Raw genomic sequence first — 23,234 nt, forward strand, 5'->3', positions numbered from 1 at the left:
GTCTCCATCATTGTGTCTCTCATCCAATTAATGTGCCTAATGTGCAAACAGAACGTTCCATAATTTCACTCAAATAACTAAGCGTAGTCATTAGTTAATTCGGTTCATTTTAAGGTGCAACACATTCAATACAAATTCAAATTCAGATTGATAGTATTTTTTTATAACAGGTGTTCATTACAGAGCAGGTTTGCAGAGAGTGCAGGTCTATGGCCTCCAAAAGAGTAAACCGAGGTGATAGTCATGAGGGACGACTCTCTGAGCACTAGCGTGAGAAACCTTGAGAGGAACCAAGACTCAGAAAGATAATCCTTATTTAAACAAAAGCAGCATGGATCTTAGATGTTATAAATTATTATTCAAACCTCTATCCTACTCTGGTCAACAACAGTTGGCAAACTAACAACCTCAGAAGACATACAGGTTTTTTGTGACTGATATAATTGTAGTGATGTTAGACAAGTATTCAGATTAAATCAGTGAATCAGTGGCATTCTCATGAACATCTGCATGAACATCTTTAGTCCACCAGCACAAAAGACCACCATGCACCAAAAACGCACCAGCTCCATTCTTCATATCACCACCTTGGCTTAATGTCTTGGAAAATCAAATGTTCTTGAGGTATGAGAGCACACGTTCCTAGCGAGAGAAAAAAACCTGCAGACCCGTTGAAACTGGAGGGTGCACAGGGCTAACAAGTTTCACTGCAGCATCGGTTGGTTCAGGTGTTGGAAAAGAGGTACTGGAGGGGGTATTGTTAGCCACAGAGCATCTGAGGGCATCTGAGGGGCAGTGCTGGTGCTACTGCTGTCCTGTGGGACTGCAGCCAGTGCAAAGAGTTCTAATTGCTAATGTTTCAAGCACTGAGCAGGTCTGTGTGTGTGTCACACCATGGTTGTTTCATGTGGAATTGTCTCAGGAAGTATATGATATATATGATTAAACCTGGGATGAGGCTTCTATTCTATGATTTTGTCTGCCTAAACTTCCCTTCCTCACTTTCCCACATACATCCTGATTAGGTGTATTTTATACCCACACACCCAGAAAACTTGAATATTACATTCTTCTGGAATGTTGGGGTAAACAGTCTAAAAATACCCTACAGGATGGCCCTGCTTTCCCAGATCTGTAAGTGTGAGAAAAAAAAAACTCCACATATGTTGAAGAAACTCTGCCAAAGCTGTACTCCACCCAAGCTGAACTCCACCCAAGCTGAACTCCACCCAAGCTGAACTCCACCCAAGCTGAACTCCACTCAAGCTGAACTCCACCCAAGCTGAACTCCACCCAAGCTGAACTCCACCCAAGCTGAACTCCACTCAAGCTGAACTCCACCCAATCTTTATATGTTCCCTTCCGTTGTTATTGTGTTTGTCCTGCTTTTCTGTTGTGGATTGAGATCCTATTTCTCTGCTCTGTGCAGAATGACACAAACACACACACACAAACAAATACACACACACACACACACACACACACACACACACACACAGTCACACTGTATATTTATATTGATGAAGTGCTTAGCGAGCACCTGAATCTGAGGTGGATGAGAATGAGGAAGAGTGCAGAACCCTCATGGGAGGACAAATCCCTGCACGGTGCGACCAGCAAATAGTGGAAGTGGCTGATATGGAGAAATCCTATCAATGGCTGGAGGAGACTGATTTGAAAGACAGGCAGCACTAATCATGGCAGCACAGAAAGAAGCTCTGAATACCAGATCAGTAGAGGCTGGGATCTACCACAGCAGGCAGGAACCCAGACGCAGGCTGTGCAAAGACGCCCCTGAGACAATCCAGCGCATTTACAGCAGGAGGCAAATTGCTACCAGGCAGAACGTTCATGGAATGCCATAACCAAGTGGCTGGCATGATATACAGAAACATCTGTGCTGAGTACAGACTGAAAGTGGTGGAGAATGACCGAGCAAAGAACCTCACAGATACAGATTGACAATGTTAATGGCTCAACAACCGGACATAGTAGCGATGGTAACAGCAAAGGAGGGATGTAGTGATAGATGTAGTGACAGTCGTAGCAATCTCAAATGATAGCAACATCAGGAAGGAACATAATGAGCTGTTGTTCACATGGTAATCGGAGTACTAGGGCTGGGAGCCCCAAACTGGGAGAAAGGCTCCAGCAGATCCCAGAAGCAACATCCTAGATCTCCATCCAGAAGAGTGCAGTCCTGGGAACAGCTAAGAAAACCATCCACTGAAAGGGACGTAACGAACAGTTGGTGCGCAGAAGAGCAAGTTGCAGCTGCATACATCCCTGATGCTCCAACTAACCTATCTGAACTAGTTCCTTGGCACAGTAGGGCTATTGTAAAGGGACAGCAGCCCTTAAAGCCCCTGCAAGCTACAAACATAGGTTAAACCCTCCTAGGACCCAAATGATGAGGTGGAGCAAGGAGATAGAAAAAGAAAAAAAAAACCAACTGAGGAGAACTTCAGCCACACAGGGATTCAAAGCAGGGGGGTGGGCAGCAGCAGAGCACCGCTCGCCCCACTGTGCTACTAGGGATTAGGGGCCACGGTGGGAAGAGCACTGAAGGGGGGGTAAGGGAGCGCCAGGCGGAGACATGAGTGGCAGGCGGCTCACCCAACCAAACGGGAGGAGTTCACATGGAAGCCAATCACCTGCTCACATCCACGGGACACAAGGGATCTAAACAAACAGGATGACCCATAGGGCTCAACCAGGTCCAGGATTCCATCCGGGCTCTGCACTAGAACGGAGGTCTTGACTGAAACCACACAGCCACTGACAAGAGAAGTCAGACAGACAGAAAAAGTGAATGGACTGAGCAACCTCGGAAAGCACTTTAATTCACAATCTCTTACAGAACAGGGAAGAAGACACAAGGAAGCAGGAACCTACAATATCATTTAGTCTACATATGAGAATAAACTTCATGTATGACACATACAGTAATCATGAAAAACAAACAACAAAAGTGGTGACCAAAGCAGAATTTGGCAGTGGAAGCATAAATTAACAAGCCCTTCCTGTCAGGTGTCAACAGTTGTTGTAGGAGTTCAGACTCCTGGAGGTGGTGTAATGTTGTGGGAGTTCAGACTACTGGAGGTGGTGTAATGTTGTGGGAGTTCAGACTCCTGGAGGTGGTGTAATGTGGGAGTTCAGACTCCTGGAGGTGGTATAATGTTGTAGGACTTCAGACTCCTGGAGGTCGTGTAATGTGGGAGTTCAGACTCCTGGAGGTGGTATAATGTTGTAGGACTTCAGACTCCTGGAGGTGGTGTAATGTGGGAGTTCAGACTCCTGGAGGTGGTGTAATGTGGGAGTTCAGACTCCTGGAGGTGGTGTAATGTGGGAGTTCAGACTCCTGGAGGTGGTGTAATGTTGTAGGACTTCAGACTCCTGGAGGTGGTGTAATGTGGGAGTTCAGAATACTGGAGGTGGTGTATTGTGGGAGTTCAGACTCCTGGAGGTGGTGTAATGTTGTAGGACTTCAGACTCCTGGAGGTGGTGTAATGTTGTAGGAGTTCAGACTCCTGGAGGTGGTGTAATGTTGTGGGAGTTCAGACTACTGGAGGTGGTGTAATGTTGTGGGAGTTCAGACTACTGGAGGTGGTGTAATGTGGTGGGAGTTCAGACTCCTGGAGGTGGTGTAATGTTGTGGGAGTTCAGACTCCTGGAGGTGGTGTAATGTTGTGGGAGTTCAGACTCCTGGAGGTGGTGTAATGTTGTGGGAGTTCAGACTCCAGGATGAACACTATCAGCAGGACAGGTCACCGTGCTGCAAGGGACGCACAGTCATGGATTAGTTCCAGGAAAACGACAGTGAGTTTTCCTTGTTGCCCTGCTTGCTTTCACAGTCACCAGATTATAATCCTATAGAGCATCTGTGGGATGATTATAACGGGCTGTTCAGAGCGTGTCACTACTTCAATCTAATTTGCGGCAGCCGCGATAAGCCGTGGCCATATGGGCCAAGATTCCTGCAGAATAATTTCAACGTGCAGTGGAATCTGTGCCACAACAAATTGCTGTCCAAAAGTGTAGAGGAGGTGGTCCAACACTGTCCACTTTGCTATTAGATGGGTGACTGGGTGTCTCCAATAAAGAGAAAATATGTCCATGTCCATCTATTTCTGACCACAGTGACCTATCTCCTGAAGGAAACTTCCAAAAGGATAACATGCCATTGCACAAAGCTCAAATCATCTCCAACTGATTTCTTGTACATGAGTTCACTGGAGTTCACTGTACTCAAACGGCCCCCACAGTCAAGCCAATAGATCACCAATAGATCACAGTTGGGGTGGGGTTGATTAAAAGGATCGCATCAGACAACAAATCTTCAGAACGAGTGTGATGTCGTCAATATATGTGAAGCACGTGTGATGTCATGTCAATATGGACCAAAATACATGAGCCGTCTGAGGATTCGTCCAACCCAGTCCAAGGTGGAGCTCATAAAGTGGCCGGCGAGCGTATATATGTATGTATGCAAAGTTGGTGTGCCGTTACATTTCCAAGTTAGCTGGCCTGTGTTATCTTTAAAGGGCCACGCGCCAGCTCACGCGGCCTTGTGCCAGGATAATGCCGCCAGCGGACAGATGTTGTCAGGAGAGCAGATGTCTTTGTCTGGGAGACAGGAGGCAATATGTCTGCCTCCCCCAGCTCTGTGTTCCCTTTGCTGATAAAAGCACAGCTTAACACCTTTCTGTCCTGCAGGCTTATTCCTGTAGAGACCTGAGGGACATGGTAGCAATCAGGCCCTTTCTGTGTAAACCTCTGCTCCCTCCCTTTGGAAACTCTCTGGGTGAGCTGCTATAAGTTGGCATGAGCTGATCCGATAGAGAGCGCCGCCCAGATAAGAGCCCGTCTGAAAGAGGCAAAGGCGTCTGATTGTCAGTGGGACTGGGTTGTGCGTGCTGAGTGGATTTTCTCCTTTGATAAGAAGATCACAGGGATGTTTTAGACACGTTTGTGGAAGGTTGCATATTGTGTGCAGTTTATGTAGTAGAATTAAGAGCGTAGAAAATATATGGACTGGTTCTGATCCAGTTGGAGTGGTTATTACTGTAGATACTCTGGAAAACGTCCACCTTCCTTTGTTAAGCCCTGTAGATCTGTGGGACATAAACAAATGTTCAGCGTTGTTCTGCTGCAGGGTAATTTGCCGAGTTGCTATATATCAAAAAATTCAAAAAGTTCTCTTTACTCTGCACTTTTACATTGGAGCAATCAATATAGGTTGTATGTAGGATGATATTCTACGGATTTGAATAGGCTTTAAGATATGCCTACGTTAGAGATGAATTTGAGAGATGAGTTTCTATGACTACAGCCAGACGTTCTATCCCTCTTACCATCTTCCTACTCTCTCTCTCTCTCTCTCTCTCTTTCTCTCTCTCACTCACTCTCTCTTTCTCGCCAGCTCTTTTTAGTCTGTGTCCTAAGAATTAAGTTAATCAGTGAGTGTGCTTCTCAACTGGCCTGCTGTGGGCATCTCTAATGATCTCTGTGTAAAGGACTAACCAAATGACCTGATACGTGTTTCTCCACAGAGCCAGTTACTACAAGAAAGGGGGTCGCGCCATGCTGCCAGTCAAGTGGATGCCTCCAGAGGCCTTTATGGAAGGAATTTTTACCTCCAAAACTGATACATGGTGAACACCACATTGTACTGACTACAATAATTACATTTTTCAGTCTGTTTTGATTGGATTCCATTTAGCCACATCCCTAAAGGCTCGTATGACCCCTGCCTCTCACCACTCGGTTCCTTCACCTCGTGATTCAGGTCATTCGGTGTTCTGCTGTGGGAGATCTTCTCTTTGGGTTATATGCCCTACCCCAGCCGCAGTAACCAGGAGGTTCTGGAGTTTGTCACTAATGGTGGAAGGATGGACCCTCCCAAGAACTGCCCAGGACCAGTGTGAGTGGCCAAAATAGCCTGACGAACTCTCTCTCTCACACACACACGCACGCACACAGATGGTACAAGATGGTTCCCATTTAATACATTAACAAATATTTAAAATATTTTTAAAAGACTAATTGCGTATTCTGTCATTTACGAACTGCACAACCTCACACAGCGCTGCCACATGCATTGTGCAGGTGTTGCAGTGATCACTCACTGTCTTCGAGTTAACAGTCATTTACATCCACTCTCTCTGCTCTCTGTTGTGCATTTAAGAGTAAAGTTTATAAGCTGAGGAACTGAATCAGCATTAATAATGCAAAGCTTCATCCAATTTAGAGCAAGACTACAAAGCCCTGTTTCATATGAAAGCAAAGAAGCGTTTGATTTCGGTCTGTTTATTTTCCACACTGAAGCTAATCAAACCTTAAATGACACCTTCATTCGGCAGAGCAACAGGCCCAATAGGCCGTCAGCATTACGCACAAAACATCACAGAGGTGTGCAGCTGAAAGGAGAATTGCAATTAATGTAAAAACAGGCTCGACTGAATCAAATCTCAGTTGGTCGTCTTTTCTTCTGGCTTCGCTCTCTGCTACCGAAACGAAAATCACCCACACAGTAAACAGCCATGCTGGGTACAGGGAGGGTAAGAAGGCCTAACTAGGAAACAAACAATTAATGAGGTGGATTTCTCTGTCTCTGTCTGACACAGATATCGGATTATGACACAGAGCTGGCAACATCAACCTGAAGACAGGCCAAACTTCTCAACCGTCCTTGAGAGGATTGACTATTGTTTGCAGGTATAGTTGTGGATTTTCTTTCGAGTGTTTTAATAATTAATTCGTTATTTGGAATTTAACGACTCTGTTAATAATTAATTTGACAAGAAAAGAAAGTTATTCACATGAAGTGTAAACGATAAGGGAGATGTTCTCTGTGTATTTTGGAAGCTTTTATAGGAAAAATGTACCAGTCGTGCAGGACGGCAGGATACAAGTGAAACTTGAGATTAGTTGCCTTTACAAAAATGTCAGTTTGACAGGTGAAAGGTTTGACAGTCCTGAACAGATGTCATGGGTTTTAACAAGCGTGTGACACTTTTAAACCTTGCGATTTTTTTTCATTTCTTAACGTCCTTCTGCTGTCTAGGATCCGGACGTGGTGAACGTCCCGCTGCCGGTGGAGTACGGTCCTGTACCAGAGGAGGAGGAGAAGGTGCCCATGCGCCCGGACGACCCTGCCGCTGCCTCCCCGCTGGTGGCCCCCCAGGGAGGAGAAGAGGCCGCGGCCGCCGCCAGCCGCTCGGAAGAGGCCAAGCGCGCGGCCGAAGCCCTGCTGATGAGCACCCGCTCGGCCGAGAGCGCGTCCGCCCCGGGCGCTGCGGCTCCACCCGTCCAACTGCAGGTGCAGTCGGTCCCCCTACAGGCCGTCTGCAGCAAGACCCCCTCCGCCCCCACCGCCACGGCCGCCCCGGACGGGGGCCTCGTGAACTTGGGCTTCACCCAGGGCCACCCGGGCGAGAAGGAGAGTCGCAACGGGAAGCCCACCAACCTGTGGAACCCCACCTACGGCTCCTGGTTCCTCCAGCAGCAGCAGAAGCGGCAGCAGGCACAGAGGCAGTCCGGGGGGCAGCGGCCGGCGGCCGAGGGGCAGGAGCGCGCCGGCCGGACCGTGACCGTGGCCGAGGCCCTGGGCCTGCAGAGGCAGCAGTACCAGCAGCAGATCCAGCAGCAGCAGATCCAACAGGGGCTGTGCAGGCCGCTCCTGCCCCCTCCGCCCCCGGCCGCCTCCGCCGCCCCCCTGCTGCTGGACTCGGCCGCCCTGCCCCCCGTCCCGCTTTACAGACTGCGCCGGTTCCCCTGCGGAAACATCGGATACGGCTACCAAGAGCAGGGCCTCCCCCTGGAGGCCCCCATGGCCATATCCGGACCCCAGGGGGCCGCCGCGCCTCCTCCCCACCCGGGCCAGCAGAGACCCATCTCTCTGGTCCGAGCCAGCGGGCCCGAGGACAGCCGCCCCCTGCTGGTCAGTATGGGGGCGGGGAAGGACTCCAGACTCCCTAAGATGGAAGGGCACAACGCCACAGTGCTTTAACCCCGCCCCTCTCGGACCTCCTCTCTTCTTTAGTGCCCTCTCAAGAAACACTGTGCCGTTCGTGTGGTCCCACCTCAGCTCACCGCCATTAACCCCTAACCTCCCCCACCCCCACCCCTCCCCCGCTTCTCCGCCAAGGCGACATTCCCGCCTCCCTCCTGCCGACGTGGGGGAAACCACCTGACTTTTTTGCTATGTAACGACCTCAGAACAAGCTGTCAGTCCCGAAGTGACGCTCACCGTGAACGGAGTGAACTTCCTTGGGTTGAGATGGTGGAGGACAGCTCGAAATACCGTGGCACTACGTCACTCGCTGAGATACAGCAGAATGGTTCGCTTTCACTTCTCCCCTGGGTCCTAGAGAAGGTTGTGCGGAAGGGCCACAGCTGTAGAGACGACACCTGGACTCCTCCACGAGAACTTGAAGTCCTGTGAAGTGCGCCGCAGGATTCTGGCGTTTTTCCAGACGGGGAAGAAATGAGCTTGTTGATGTTTGCTTGCCTCCTTGTTTATTTATTCATTTGTTAATTTATTATTTGGATGCGGTGTAAATTATTAATGGGGGTGCTTCTGAAGGCACCACTCCATTCATAATGCATTCATTTTATTCATTCTTGGACTCGGTTGCCTTTTAAACAACAGGAGTTTTCAACAGACATGGAATTTAATGAATTAAACGAATCGCTAATGGCTTGTGTTAAACAAACAGACTGACGTTTGAGGTGACTGAAAGCTAATAACAGTAACGCAATCAGTTGCCATGGTATTTTACAGGGGTGAAGCGGTGATGAGGAAATGCCATGTCCGAGATTGATTTTTACTGTTGAACACTGCGCGGGTTTGTGTGAATCGTGAACGATGTGTAAATTTGTGTATTTAACTCAAAGGGGAATTGAGGTACTGATCCCTCTCATTCCAACTATTTTCAGTTAACCCTGTGGCTTCTGAACGAGGCGTTTTGTGTATATAAGAGTCATCGCCCTCTTTGCAGAGAAATTAATTAATTATTCCTCTTTGTTCTTTCTCTTGGTTTCAGTTTACTTCAATAAATGGCTAATTTTAAGCAACTTTACCAGGGCCACATATCATTCACTTAGTGTCTTAAGCTAAAATTTATACGGACATGTCCAGTTTTACCAACTGTTTTACAAACTGTTCTTAATTCTACCAAAAAATTACTACTGAATGTCTTGTATAATATGAGCATATTTTAACAGAGATACGCATAATTAAAGAGTCAGAGTGCTGGGCAGAGAGATGTTAGTGAGGAGAGACTCCTCATCTCGTGCCTCCCTCGTGCGGCTAATGGAGCTGTGGCCAGTCCTGCTCCTGTGAGTCAGCTGTCACGAGTGAATGAAAGAACACTTTAATGAAGGAACACACTCCAAACTTTCAATCGGAACAAAGCACCGAACCCACTACCAGTGGAAAACTCACATCCGGCAGGAGTGGACGAAGCTTGTTACCTACTGCTAACATGGTTGTGAGGGGAGATTTTTAAGAGAATATGATTTAGGGCCAGTTTGGGCAGAACACTGGGTTTAAGAACATTATTAATTCATAAGAAATGTCCCCAGACTTTTGAATTTCCCGAGTCGGAGTCAGAAGCCAGGTGGCGTGTAGCGTCAGAAACACAGGTAAGCCATCATTGAATGGCGCCACCTTTAACGTCATCACAGGAGCGAAGCTGACGATGGAGAGGGACGATCTACTGCTAATTTATAAATAAATAATAAATTATTTAACATCCGTTTTGCTCCTATACAAGAAACACATCTGATGTTTCAACGTAGCACAAATCCTAATATCTGGGGCAAAATAAATCATGAAAAGGAAATTTTGTGAAAAGATGACTTTTTATTTTATTTATTATGAAATGGTTGAAAGTGCAGCAGTGGTTCTTTGGGGCTGTGCGGGCTTTTGAACTCACTCTGGTGAGCACAGACCAAGCTGATCCGGAAGGTTCTGCACAGACCCAAATCACTTCTGAAGCGGAGCTGAGAGGATGCGTCTCTCCAAGCCGCTGCTCACGCCCCAGATAGTTGTGTAATACACGGAGGCGCCGACGCTCCAGAGACCAGACTCAGGATGAGGCACGGTTGAACAATCCCCTGTTTTTTATTAGAATCTTTATTTCTTGCATATTTGACAAGAAATCATTTGTACACTACATATAAACAAACCATAGAGCTCTAGTCTGTACATAAAGCACTAGATCATTTAAATCCAGAAAACATACACACCAAACACACATTGCAAATCAGAAGTGAGCATCCAAACTGCTGAGCAAAGAAGACCATCACCCATGATGGCGATGTTCTCTGCGGTCTTAGCAGGGTCTCCTTCACGCCATGCCAGTTTTGGAAGAGTGCAGTGGAATCTCTTAAAGAACAACACAGGATCAGTAGCAGTAGTTCAGTAGCAGTAGTTCAGTAGCAGTAGTAGTTCAGTAGCAGTAGTTCAGTAGTAGTAGTTCAGTAGCAGTAGTTCAGTAGCAGTAGTTCAGTAGCAGTAGTTCAGTAGCAGTAGTTCAGTAGTAGTAGATCAGGAAGTAGTGTGTAAACAACAGGTCACCCTAGATGGCTCAGCGGTGTAACTGGGGTTTTCACCCGAAATCTCTCCCTGCCCTTAAAAGGAGCACATCTCGGTCTGGTCACACGCAGGCTAATAGCACCTGGATCTTCACCTCATCTCACTAACCACAAAAGAGTGCTCGAGTCATTTGAGCCATTTTAAGAATATAGTGCAATAGATGAGATTAACACACTCTACCATCAAAGCGGGATGGTGTGGTTTTAGTATAAAGCTGGAGCAAATGGCTCTTTCTTGCAGATTAGCCAATATAACCTGGATGGCCTAACCTCCAGATAGGACATGAAACGCATACACCAAATATAGTTTAATAATACTTTCCTCGGTACATAAATATAATTTATGATAGAATAATAGATGATGGGAGAAAGAAAATATTTTGCTCCATATATGGAGGAATCAAACACCTCACACTTCACATCAACACTGGCAAAGTTCACTCTGCTACACACAGAGTTCCACTTTCTGCATCACACACACAAACCTTTTTACTTTGTAATGGATTTTTGTATAGTTTTTTTTTGTTCATGTACTAGCTCAGATCTGGAGATCTTTTAGATGCTAATGAAACAGAAGACCAAGATAATGACTTAAATTATCATGACGTCGCACTGGCTTTGATGGAGTATCTCCATTACAACTGTCTTGTTCTATAGAGATCATTAATGATACAACAAAAACAGCTATATCAAATGAAGCCTGAAGCAATCAGCTGTTTTCCTTCCTGGGGAATTACAAAGCTAACTTCAGACCGAGGGGACAAAATGACTGAACTGTGACACCAGTGTTATTTTATGCAGTATTCCTCCCTCAACCAACAAGAATTATGTGTAGGTAAAGTGCTCTGCGGCATCATGAAGTCCAAATAAAGGCAGACATATTAGAAATATTAGAGGTTCAGGCTCAGCACAAAACCCATGATCTTCAGAAACCATTAATGAAAGATGATTCAAATGAAAGATAAGGAAAAAGCCAATGATGTTTAACAAAATTCATTGCCTTAAACTGCATTTTGTTAAAGTGCGTAGAAGTTGCTACTGCTTAGCTTATCACCATACATATAACCTAAACCAAATAATGTTTTACCGTTCAAATCTAGGAAATGAAAACCAATTCATGATTGATCACTAAATAATTCAAAGTTCTGCATATTTGTTCAATGATTCTAAACGCATCCAAAGTAAACAACATCTAGAGACAGGAAACACAAAGCAGTCTTCCTCATTACACGGGCTAATAAGCCCCTCCCTCCTGAATAAGCCCCTCCCTCCTGCCTTCAAAACGCATCAGCACATCAGTCGTTTCGTCCCATGCGTTCCTGCAGCGTAGGGAGAGCTGAGAGGCATGCAGGAGTCGTCCCGCAGTCCCGCAGAAGCTGGCCGGCTCAGCTGGCTTGGTCCACCAGCTTGGCCCCGTTGATGCCACGGTAGGTGACCCGGCTGGGCCGGACCAGCACGCCGCGGCCGGGCCGGCAGCTGAAGTAGCGGCGCCGGCCCACCGAGCCGTCGTTCCTCCCCTTGTCGCTGCGCAACTCCAGGCCCAGCCAGAGGCCCGGGCCGAAGTCGGCCGTGCCCACGTAGCGGACGGTGCCCATCTCGTTGGCGCCGCCCAGCAGGACCTGCATGCCCGGGTGCAGCTTCACGCCACTCTCCGGAACTGGGGAGCCGCCGGGCCCCGGAGGGCCTCCCGAACGTGGAGGAGCCACGCCCGGACGGGGGGCCGCCCGACTCTGCCAACCTGCACCCGCTGTGCTCCGGCGACGCCGCACGCTCGAGGAATGGCTGCCGCAGGACGACGAGACGGAAAGCGAGCTAATTAAAGGGACAGGCACTCAATCAATCATCTGCAGTTTCACTCCATCCGCCAAAGTAAAAGTCTACAAAATTATCCACTGAAAATTCTGGATGTATCACTTAAACATTCACATGTTTACAATATTTGAACTTTACACCAGCTCTCACATGTAAAACACAAAATATAATATAGATATTACACATAATAATTAGTTCAAATGTTTTTTTTTTACATTTTTTATTAAATTTTGCCCTCTAGAATTACTGACACTTGTTTTTTTTTTCCCTTCACTTAGTCCATGGGTTAAAGCAAGACATTTTCATTTGACTGAAAATTTTTCCTGGCAAAAGACAATGCCAGAAATTACTGACAATGTGGTGTAGTTGGGACAAGGCCTCTTTTGCCTAATTCTACACAATAAACACATTTATAAAGTATATTTATCTAAACAGCCTGTGTAAGGAGAGAAGAGAGAATCTATGAAGCAACAAAATGCAACACCTGAGCAATAAATGTACATAAATGTTTATATAATGGAGTTATCTGGGGGTGCTCTTCCAGAAAATTATTTAAAGATCAAGTCAAATTTAGTGAATCCTGGTGAGTTTTAAAAGGTGTGTTTTAAAAAGGTGAGTTTTTTGGTGAGTTTTAAAAGTATGAAGCTCTCTTGTTTTTATCAGATTCACTATCCCAAAAACACAAGCCGTAAGATTACCTGCTCTAAGTAGGTATGTTACAAAAAAATTTAATATCCAAAAATGGCAAATTAAATCACACCACTGGATAGAGCTTTTAAATATAAATAGAACAACACCATCCATGTTAAATTGGTTTAGAAATAAAGTTGACATTTTAAATGGAAGAAATGCACCTATTTTCTCCGACTGTATTAAAGCTAAATGAAGAAAAGTCTGTGATCGGTGGGGAGATTCTTCAGTATAAATAAGCATACCTTCTATATTTCACTACAAATTCAAATAAAAATTGAAATGTAGTCACTTTATAGTATGGACATGACATTATAATATTCAAAATGAATGAACAAATGAATATTTATGATTAGTTCATTGCGCTGAAGCGCGGTGCGCGCAAAGTTACAAAATTCGAGAGGTGCACGACCTCGCGAATCGCCAGCGTGCGAGGCTCTTGCGCACGGGTGGAGCCACCGCAATGACATCATTTTCGGCACGCGGACCCTCGATTATATGATTCTCTCACTGGCGCTCATCAGCGCTGGATGGATGACGGCGATGTAGTCATGTTTGCAGGGTTCATACACCTTTACAAGGTGGAATTCAAGCACTATGTTAAATAAAACGATTCGAAATAATTCGCTTTTTTATCACATTATTTAATGGTGGTTTATTTAAAAAATGCCCAATCTTAACGTCTTCACGTTGTCTCATGTTTTGTCCTGGAATTACAAGAGGCTCGTATTTGTTAACGTAATACAAGAGAACTGTTCAGTCAGACAGATATTTGTTGTGAAACGAAGCAGTTACAAGTTCAAGCATTTTCAAGTACTTTAGCCTAAATTTCAGCACTTTTCAAACCTGGAACACACTGCAACATTAAAATTCGTCAGGTAAATATTCATTCCCCTGTTTTTGAGGGGTGTTCCTTTATTAGGGTTGCCACCTAGGTCTGACAAAAAACAAGGACACTGTCATACTGACACAGGGTGGCGAAGTTAAGTTGTTGAGCGGGGTTGTGGGGGTCTGGCGAACGAAAGTTTTTGAAATGTTGAAATGTTAAAATGTTACCGGAGGGGTTTAAAATGGATTTAAAGTGTGAAGAAACAGTCTGAATCGTGGTTTGACCTAACCTAGTTTTTTTTGCCGGGACCGAATATTAAAAAGAAGGAAAACCGGGACAAACTGGGACAGCCCGGGAAAACCGGGACAGTCCCGGGAAAACCAGGACAGGTGGCAACACTATCCTTTATACTACCACATATCGTTTCGGAGACACGGTCACTCGAGAAAGTATAAGGAGGGAGGTAACTTTTTTATGTAATGACCGAAAAATCTGAAGGCGGAATGACCCGCAAGTCAATCAAATTACATCCATCCAGCGCTGATGAGCGCCAGTGAGAGGATCATATTTTGGCCACAAAACAGATAGCACGCACGTCTGTGGTTTATTATGATTTGACAGAATTTTCCCCCCAAAAAATCAAATGACGGAAATCCGTTGTAGTGACGAAGAACTTTAATCCATGACTCTCTCTTTGTTACAGGACTGTCTTTACTGCTCTGTATTGATGGACATGATGGAAATCACACACAGTAGGTATGTGAGGAGACTTCGGGTGTACCTGACCGGTCCTTGCGAGCTGGACTGAATTGCACAAGTCAGGTATAATTTGTTCTACATGGGCCTGATTGGGTCTGACACCATAGGAATGTGTTTGTCAAGTGAGTTCCAGGGTGTGTGTGGATGTTGTAGTCTTCTCACCGGTTAACTGAAGTCCTCTGATTGGGCTCAGCGATGGCTGTAGAGGTGCTATAACTACGACGAATTCCTGTACCTCACGCACACACACACACACACACACACACACACACACACACACACACACACACACACACACACACACACACACACACACACACACACACACACCCACATTTGTGATTACTGTCATTTGCCAATACGATTACAGTAATCTTTCACACCACTTCTGTTTAGAATCGGTGGATCACCAGACCACCCCGAGAAGCACACGCACACATGCTACAGAGGGCTCACCGGTGAGGCTGTGATTATGCCAAGGGGAGGACAGCTTTGACAGGCAATCCACGGACCCATGGATCCTGAGAGCAAAGCAAACACGCAATATCAATCGCCATCATTTCCAGCAAACAGCCGCCCTCTGATACGACCCTGGTGTGACACAGCCCCCTCAGAACTCGGGCGGGAATTCGGTGACGTCCTTTAAATTTAACCGCTGGTGATGCACGCCTTCGAAAGTCCAGAGACGGCGGCGCTGATCGATCTTGCGACGTGGACCGCGCCAGCAGCCCTGCCGATATCGATTCCCTTTATTATATTTAAGCATTAATGCAGAGAACAGTTGGTAATATTGACGCAAGCTCGGGAGGGAGACCTACACGCGCGAGGTCGCAGCACACAGCCAGCGGAGAGTCGAAGACGAACGCCTGATCCGGAGAGGGGGCGGAGTTAGTTAGTGAGTTAGTGCCCCAAGCTGCACACTGGACCGGCTGCTAATTGCACTCGGCTGGTGAGCTGCACCGTTGTGCTTTCAGGCACCAATGCCGCACGGAATCACAGAAACCAGCAGTCACGCCTGCCCCCTTCCTGATTTCAAGAGACATAGGAATTTTCAGGCAAAACTGGCCACCGCTAATTGGATGAATCTCAGTAAATCAAACAGAATGTGTAATTAGACTTCAAATATCTGCGCCCTGCTTTGGCAAACTGCCTTCACGTGCGTTTGAAGGGCACGTGTGGTTCTGGACGTGGGGTGAAAGGTTGTGCGGAGCCTTGCACAGCTGCTATCACGTGTGTGTCCAACAATGATCTCAGTCTGACGAGATGGAGATCAGTAAACGTTCAGAAAGTCACTTCCAGGATGTCGAAGTTCTCCATTAGTTCAGCCGGACACTCCGTCTCCATGGCTGCCCTGGGGGTTAAGGGTTAATTGGTAACAGGGGCCAGGGGCACTAGAGGTGGCTGTGTCCCAGTGGCGGGGCCGACAGTGGCCTTGTGGGGCAGGCTTCACGTGTGAGGAAGGACACTGTGCTGGGAGAGATGTCCAGGGCGACATACTGGACATACTGGAAGCCAGCAGAAGAGGAAACTGAAGAGCAGGGAAGTGTCAATTAAACGCTTATCGAGTATTAAGAAATTTGCTAGCATAATTCTCCCAAAACTCATGAATAAGACACTGCCTGTATTTCTCCTATGGGACTACACTCAGTGATCAGAGGGGGGCAGCACCTTAAACCTGCCACCCCACCCCCATTTCCAAGTTGGTTTCATTCGTTTTTGAAGACCCCAAATCCTGTTTCTACCGAAAGAGAACCAACATAAAGAGCCATGACTACACAGCTCACATAATCAATGGCATGTATGAAGTGGGACATTCAGCTCTTTGCATATTCATCCAATTCACCCTAACTAAACTAAACTAAAATACAGCGTCACAGAAACAGCTGGAGTTTCAGAGTTATTTACCAACAGACTGCCAGGTCAACACAGCCGAAAACAATTCATTACATCCCTTGAGAGGTTTCTCCATTTCTGTAGTCATTTTGCTGGGGAACTTAACGTCCCCAAACATCCTGCTATTTTAGAATCTGGGTTAAAACCAGTTGATTTACTAAATGCCACTGAATTAATAATAAAGATTATTGTGGCACTCAGGAAACTCTTAGGACACACACAGCCTAAGAACTGCGGCAGAAATGACTAATTAGGTGCATAAAATGAAAACAAAAGCCGTGGTCCTCTTCCCTTACACTATGCGCACTCTTTTCCTGTTACAGACCTTTTTAAACACTTCATTTGGGTAATTTGCTTTAAATCATCCCCCTTTAAATGTCACACATGCAGTCTAATGATGCAGCTGTCTGTTTGAGGGATAATAAAGAAAGACTCCCAGACCATCGGCCAAGATGGAGGCGTTAGAGAAGGGACTGAACATCCTGTTCAACAAATCAAAACCCTCTTCTGAAACACGGATGTCGTTGTGAATCACTCTCACAATGTCCCTCTCAAAGAGTAAACGTATAAATACACAGACAACCTGACAACAGCAGATCAAATCAGATGAATACATGAGCACGCTAGCCAATGTGCGACCTTACCCACTTACCCCTGTACTCGAGAGGGTGGGGCAAACACACCATGTTTAGGGGGGCAGCTAAAATACTTCACCCCTCCGACAGAGCCATCATTCTTCCCACTGGGCTTGTCCAGTTCAATCCCTAGCCAGAAACCTGTGGGTCACACACACACACACACACACACACACACACACACACACACACACACACACACACACACAAGCACACACACACACACACACACAAGCACACACACACACACACACACACACAAGCACACACACACACACACACACACACACAAGCACACAAAAACACATCTGACATAATACGTCAACGCAATCGTTCTCCTGCAGACAGACATTACGGGGGGGGGGGGGGCACGGACGCACACAGACTTGTCATTTTGTTGTCGGGGGAAAGGGATGTGTTTTATTCTCCTCTAACGCAGCTTCCTTTAATGGGCCAGGGAGGAAAAGCCATTCTTCACTACCCTGGGGAGGACGTGAGGCAAACCCACCCCAGCCTGACCTCAGATGAGGACAAGAACTCACTTTAGGCATCCCACTAAGAATTCAGCCTGAGACTGAACAGAAGAAAGAGAGACGGAGAGATGGAGAGTGACTCATGCACAAATGTTTAAGTGTTTGATGTTTTCCCAACAGATTTATTAAAGAAAGCAAATACACAAAGAGATCTAGTAGTTAGCTAAGTCTCTAAGCTCCCTTACAAAAATAATATTATATAAAGTATTATTTCAAACAGTTGCATAATATTAAAAATGTAACTTAAGAACCTTTTAATTCATTACCAAGGTTAAAGAATGTTATAATAAATTTGTAATTAATAGCCATTTATTCAACAGATGGATATGAAACACTATGTGGATTGGGAAGGCCCTCTGCTTGTGTGATGTATTGTGTCAGATGTGTTTGTGTAATTTCTGACTTTTTAACGTGCCGCTGGAACTAGCGTCCTGGCTGCATGGCAGATGAAGGCTGTGCTGCTCGAGGCGACCACAGCGCGGCTGCGTCTGCACCACGTAAGGGACGTGGTGGTGATGGAGCACCTGCTGCACTGGGAGATGCGTGTGGACCCAGTGAAAGAGGGAGTAACTCCCCTCTCCCTCCCGGCACACAGGGAGGTGAATGAGCTGCGTATCAACGCTGTACAGACTCCACTTTCTCCTCGTATCTCAAATGCTACGATTCCTGTTTTTGCTCATTCTGCCAGTTAAAATCCTTAATTTTTCCTCACAACAGCCTTGACAACAACATGAAGTTCGTGGCTTGTCTGAGCCAGTACTCAGATCAACCACCGTCGCTGATAGTTGTAGTAGTAAACTTCTTAAAAAGTCATTGATATTTGCAACAACTTTTCCTTAGAGCAGCGTTTTCGTAAAGACCCCATGCGGCGTGAGCTGATGAAGCTCAACAGAGGAACCCCACCGAGGAATGAGCCAAGAGCATCATGTATCCAGTCGCTGAGGACGACGTGAAGAATGAAGTCCTTGGTGAGACCCTACCTGGAGCAAAGCTGGTCCTGCCGTAAAAGCGGACAACCCCCGTCCTCTGGCCGGCCACGAGCACACGCTCCCCCAGACGCACCTCGGGAACCTCGCACACGGAGCTGCCAGCCAACGGCGCTCTGCTGCGGGACGGCCCTGAGACAGGGACGACCCAATCATCTGCCTCGCTCTCGGAGAGATTTGCATCCACCCGGTCGCAGCGATTGGTCGGTATTGATCACAAAGCAACCACAACTACATCATCACCAATCATTATTATAAATCATCACCAGTTATGATCGTTCTTGTGTTAACGGATGCCTGGAGATAAATGCGTATATCAGACGTTTGGGGCGGAAGCGCCGGGCAGGTCTGCGCATGTAAAGCCCGTCTGCACTGCGTCTGCGGGGAGACAGCCGCATGTGTGTGAACCCTACCAGACGAGCTGGTGAGTGGGCGGGGCTGGAACGGCGGCGGCGTGGATCTGGCGGTCGGGGGGGCGGGGTCCTGGCGCGGCCGCAAGGGGCGTCGCTGGCGGGGGGCGGGGAGCCGTGGGTGGCGGCCTGGGACTTGCCTGGAGTCCAGGGAGGATGAGGATGTGGAACAGCTCCGCGACAGAGGACCTGAGGATGAGGAAGAGGCTCGTCTGAGTGTCACAGAGAACACCAAGGGCGGGGCAAAGAGCAGGGGGGCGGGGCAAAGAGCCCCTCACACTGACCGAAGACCTAATGTTAACTGAGAGAGAAGACAGGGGAGTCACTTCAGCTCACGGCACGAGCACACAAAAAAACTCTGGCTACAAACCCACAAACGCACTCCTGCTGGGAGAGTCCGCAGTCGTGCACGTTAATATCAGCCATAAACATACAGCTTTATGCTCCCCCGACATTCATTGTCCTCTGGTGACCATACAGAGTTTTGGCATCATGGGAACTCTGCAATATATACGTCCCTCATTCAGACTAATAAAAGCTGAGGAGCAGACCCCAGGGCCTCCGTCCAACAAGAACGGAGCGAAATTAGAGTATAAACAATTGGTCCTGTCCCAATCCTACTAGAGAATTTTGTATTTATTCCTGTCTCTACAGTAAAAGCCAATAACCACACTGAATGCACTTGATGTACATTCAACAAATTCATTTTATTATACCTTCCATCATTTCCTTCATGTATTTATACAGGAGACTAGACAGTAAAAAAATGAAAGAGAAGGATTTGGGGCTGGTGTTCACTTTAGCGAACTTTAGTGCTCGCATGTGCCGGTGCTGCACGTCATCAAGGCAAGGGAGTGAGGGACCTGTGTCATTACAGGCCTGGGGAGATGATGACCAGACCAGGCTGAAGGAGATGATGCTGAGGGAGATGATGACCAGACCAGGCTGAAGGAGATGATGCTGAGGGAGATGATGACCAGACCAGGCTGAAGGAGATGATGCTGAGGGAGATGATGACCAGACCAGGCTGAAGGAGATGATGCTGAGGGAGATGATGACCAGACCAGGCTGAAGGCCTTCGGCTAACCTGCTCAAATGGAGTTAGGCAGCTTGGAGGACTAGGCTTGTCTTTTAATGCAGGTGGGTCGAGATGTCATTAAACCTTTACATCCCAGGACCTTCACGGGCCAAGAAGTTCGTTAATGAAACAAGTTAGGGGCTAACACAGAACTCCTCCCATGTCTTAGGAAGCTTAGTGTTGCATAGGATATCTTGTCAGGAAAAGCTGTTTGAGCCAACCTGATTAAATGCCTTCCAGAACTCAGGCACTAAATATAGTCCGCAGACACCTTCCTCTACTTTAGAGAGCTTGATGTCCTTTTGTACAGCACATTAATTATAGCACATTTATGGCATGAAGAAGGTTCTCCTCATTCGAAATTACAGATCTGCTCTGTCCAAACCTGCCGTCTTCCTGTTTTTAAGTGTTAATGTTAAATGAGTTGAAGAGAGTAGTGTGGTGAATGGCTTCCTTTACAGCACAGGACCGATTCTGCACCAGCAAAACTGTGTTTTTGCATCTGCTCACTGCATTCTAAAACACAGTTTATGTTTTACATTACAAAACATGGAATGTCTTTTACGTTTTGACAGCAGTGGTTGAACACGCACAGGGCAGCACAGAAAGCAAAGGTCAGTTCTGGCAACTCGGCCAGCTAGCAAAGGTCATCACCTCAGCTGATCAATTTCTGATCATCAATAGAATGCTAATTTTGTTTGATCAATTCAATATTAAATAAACATTTTAACTATGTTGACTACTAACTAATAAATTGTTTGTTTGTCTAAATATTTTGTGTCTACATGTATGTTTAATATTTTTTTTCTTAAAACCAGTGTTGCGAATAACGTTAGGTAACGGTGTCATTTTGTCAGTAACAGGATAATATAATTAATTACTTTTCCTGTCATTACAACGCTGTTGACGTTACTGGTCATTAAAAGCGGTGCATTACTATATATTGATATACATATATAACAGTAATTAGAGTGGACCGCTGCCCAGGCTAGTGAGGAGTAACAGATCTCGATAGGTCTTTGTTCTTGGTGTAACACCTAGAGAAGAGGCAGAAATGGCGAGTCAGGAGCAAGCCGAAGAAAAATGAGCATTTTCAAGGTGGCGATATACACATTATTTAAAAAAAATACTTGAAGTTCCTGAATGTCTACCAGACTGGGTATTTGATTTATTTAATTAAGAATAGAGGTTTTATTGTTAAGTTTACTTCTGTTGTGAACAAACCAGTTGTCTCAGGTTGAGAGAATTTAATTTAATTTGATAGATGTAATGAATGCTACAGCTGCAGGCTGTAGTGCTGCTGCTACAGCTACAGGCTGTATTTCTGCTACTACAGTTACATGCTGTAGTTCTGCTACTACAGATGCATGCTGTATTTCTGCTACTACAGATGCATGCTGTATTTCTGCTACTACAGATGCATGCTGTATTTCTGCTACTACAGATGCATGCTGTATTTCTGCTACTACAGATGCATGCTGTATTTCTGCTACTACAGTTACATGCTGTATTTCTGCTACTACAGTTACATGCTGTATTTCTGCTACTACAGATGCATGCTGTATTTCTGCTACTACAGATGCATGCTGTATTTCTGCTACTACAGTTACATGCTGTATTTCTGCTACTACAGTTACATGCTGTATTTCTGCTACTACAGATGCATGCTGTATTTCTGCTACTACAGATGCATGCTGTATTTCTGCTACTACAGATGCATGCTGTATTTCTGCTACTACAGTTACATGCTGTATTTCTGCTACTACAGATGCATGCTGTATTTCTGCTACTACAGATGCATGCTGTATTTCTGCTACTACAGTTACATGCTGTATTTCTGCTACTACAGATGCATGCTGTATTTCTGCTACTACAGATGCATGCTGTATTTCTGCTACTACAGATGCATGCTGTATTTCTGCTACTACAGTTACATGCTGTATTTCTGCTACTACAGATGCATGCTGTATTTCTGCTACTACAGATGCATGCTGTATTTCTGCTACTACAGATGCATGCTGTATTTCTGCTACTACAGTTGCATGCTGTATTTCTGCTACTACAGTTACATGCTGTATTTCTGCTACTACAGATGCATGCTGTATTTCTGCTACTACAGATGCATGCTGTATTTCTGCTACTACAGTTACATGCTGTATTTCTGCTACTACAGTTACATGCTGTATTTCTGCTACTACAGATGCATGCTGTATTTCTGCTACTACAGATGCATGCTGTATTTCTGCTACTACAGTTACATGCTGTATTTCTGCTACTACAGATGCATGCTGTATTTCTGCTACTACAGATGCATGCTGTATTTCTGCTACTACAGTTACATGCTGTATTTCTGCTACTACAGATGCATGCTGTATTTCTGCTACTACAGATGCATGCTGTATTTCTGCTACTACAGTTACATGCTGTATTTCTGCTACTACAGATGCATGCTGTATTTCTGCTACTACAGATGCATGCTGTATTTCTGCTACTACAGATGCATGCTGTATTTCTGCTACTACAGATGCATGCTGTATTTCTGCTACTACAGATGCATGCTGTATTTCTGCTACTACAGATGCATGCTGTATTTCTGCTACTACAGTTACATGCTGTATTTCTGCTACTACAGATGCATGCTGTATTTCTGCTACTACAGATGCATGCTGTATTTCTGCTACTACAGTTACATGCTGTATTTCTGCTACTACAGTTACATGCTGTATTTCTGCTACTACAGATGCATGCTGTATTTCTGCTACTACAGTTACATGCTGTATTTCTGCTACTACAGATGCATGCTGTATTTCTGCTACTACAGATGCATGCTGTATTTCTGCTACTACAGATGCATGCTGAAGTTCTGCTACTACAGTTACATGCTGTATTTCTGCTACTACAGTTACATGCTGTATTTCTGCTACTACAGATGCATGCTGTATTTCTGCTACTACAGTTACATGCTGTATTTCTGCTACTACAGATGCATGCTGTATTTCTGCTACTA

At 45.8% G+C, this 23,234-nt stretch overlaps 2 protein-coding genes across 10 annotated transcripts in view; one reads left to right on the forward strand and one right to left on the reverse strand.

Moving 5' to 3' along the window:
* The window catches only part of alk (ALK receptor tyrosine kinase), a 290,978-nt gene extending 281,895 nt beyond the window's left edge, over window positions 1-9,083 (forward strand). Inside the window, 4 exon segments of the mRNA XM_076978386.1 lie at window positions 5,553-5,654; window positions 5,789-5,923; window positions 6,627-6,717; window positions 7,067-9,083. Coding sequence (XP_076834501.1) covers window positions 5,553-5,654; window positions 5,789-5,923; window positions 6,627-6,717; window positions 7,067-8,011 — 1,273 coding nt within the window. The 3' untranslated portion in view covers window positions 8,012-9,083.
* Window positions 9,084-10,110: 1,027 nt separating this feature from the next.
* The window catches only part of LOC143480328 (CAP-Gly domain-containing linker protein 4), a 36,102-nt gene continuing 22,978 nt past the window's right edge, over window positions 10,111-23,234 (reverse strand). For 5 of the 9 annotated variants that reach the window (XM_076977931.1, XM_076977932.1, XM_076977930.1 and 2 more), the window contains 6 exons: window positions 19,153-19,338; window positions 18,734-18,871; window positions 17,238-17,361; window positions 15,149-15,213; window positions 14,855-14,927; window positions 10,111-12,414 (listed from right to left, as the gene is read on the reverse strand). In XM_076977931.1, the coding sequence (XP_076834046.1) occupies window positions 11,988-12,414; window positions 14,855-14,927; window positions 15,149-15,213; window positions 17,238-17,361; window positions 18,734-18,871; window positions 19,153-19,338 (1,013 nt within the window). In that variant the 3' untranslated portion in view covers window positions 10,111-11,987. Of the gene's footprint in view, window positions 12,415-14,854; window positions 14,928-15,148; window positions 15,423-15,510; window positions 17,362-18,733; window positions 18,872-19,152; window positions 19,339-23,234 lie in introns of all 9 variants that reach the window. The other 4 variants (XM_076977928.1, XM_076977929.1, XM_076977927.1 and 1 more) reach the window with 4 other exon arrangements.

This window comes from Brachyhypopomus gauderio, chromosome 17 (assembly GCF_052324685.1).
Source record: "Brachyhypopomus gauderio isolate BG-103 chromosome 17, BGAUD_0.2, whole genome shotgun sequence".
NCBI classification, from domain to species: domain Eukaryota; kingdom Metazoa; phylum Chordata; class Actinopteri; order Gymnotiformes; family Hypopomidae; genus Brachyhypopomus; species Brachyhypopomus gauderio.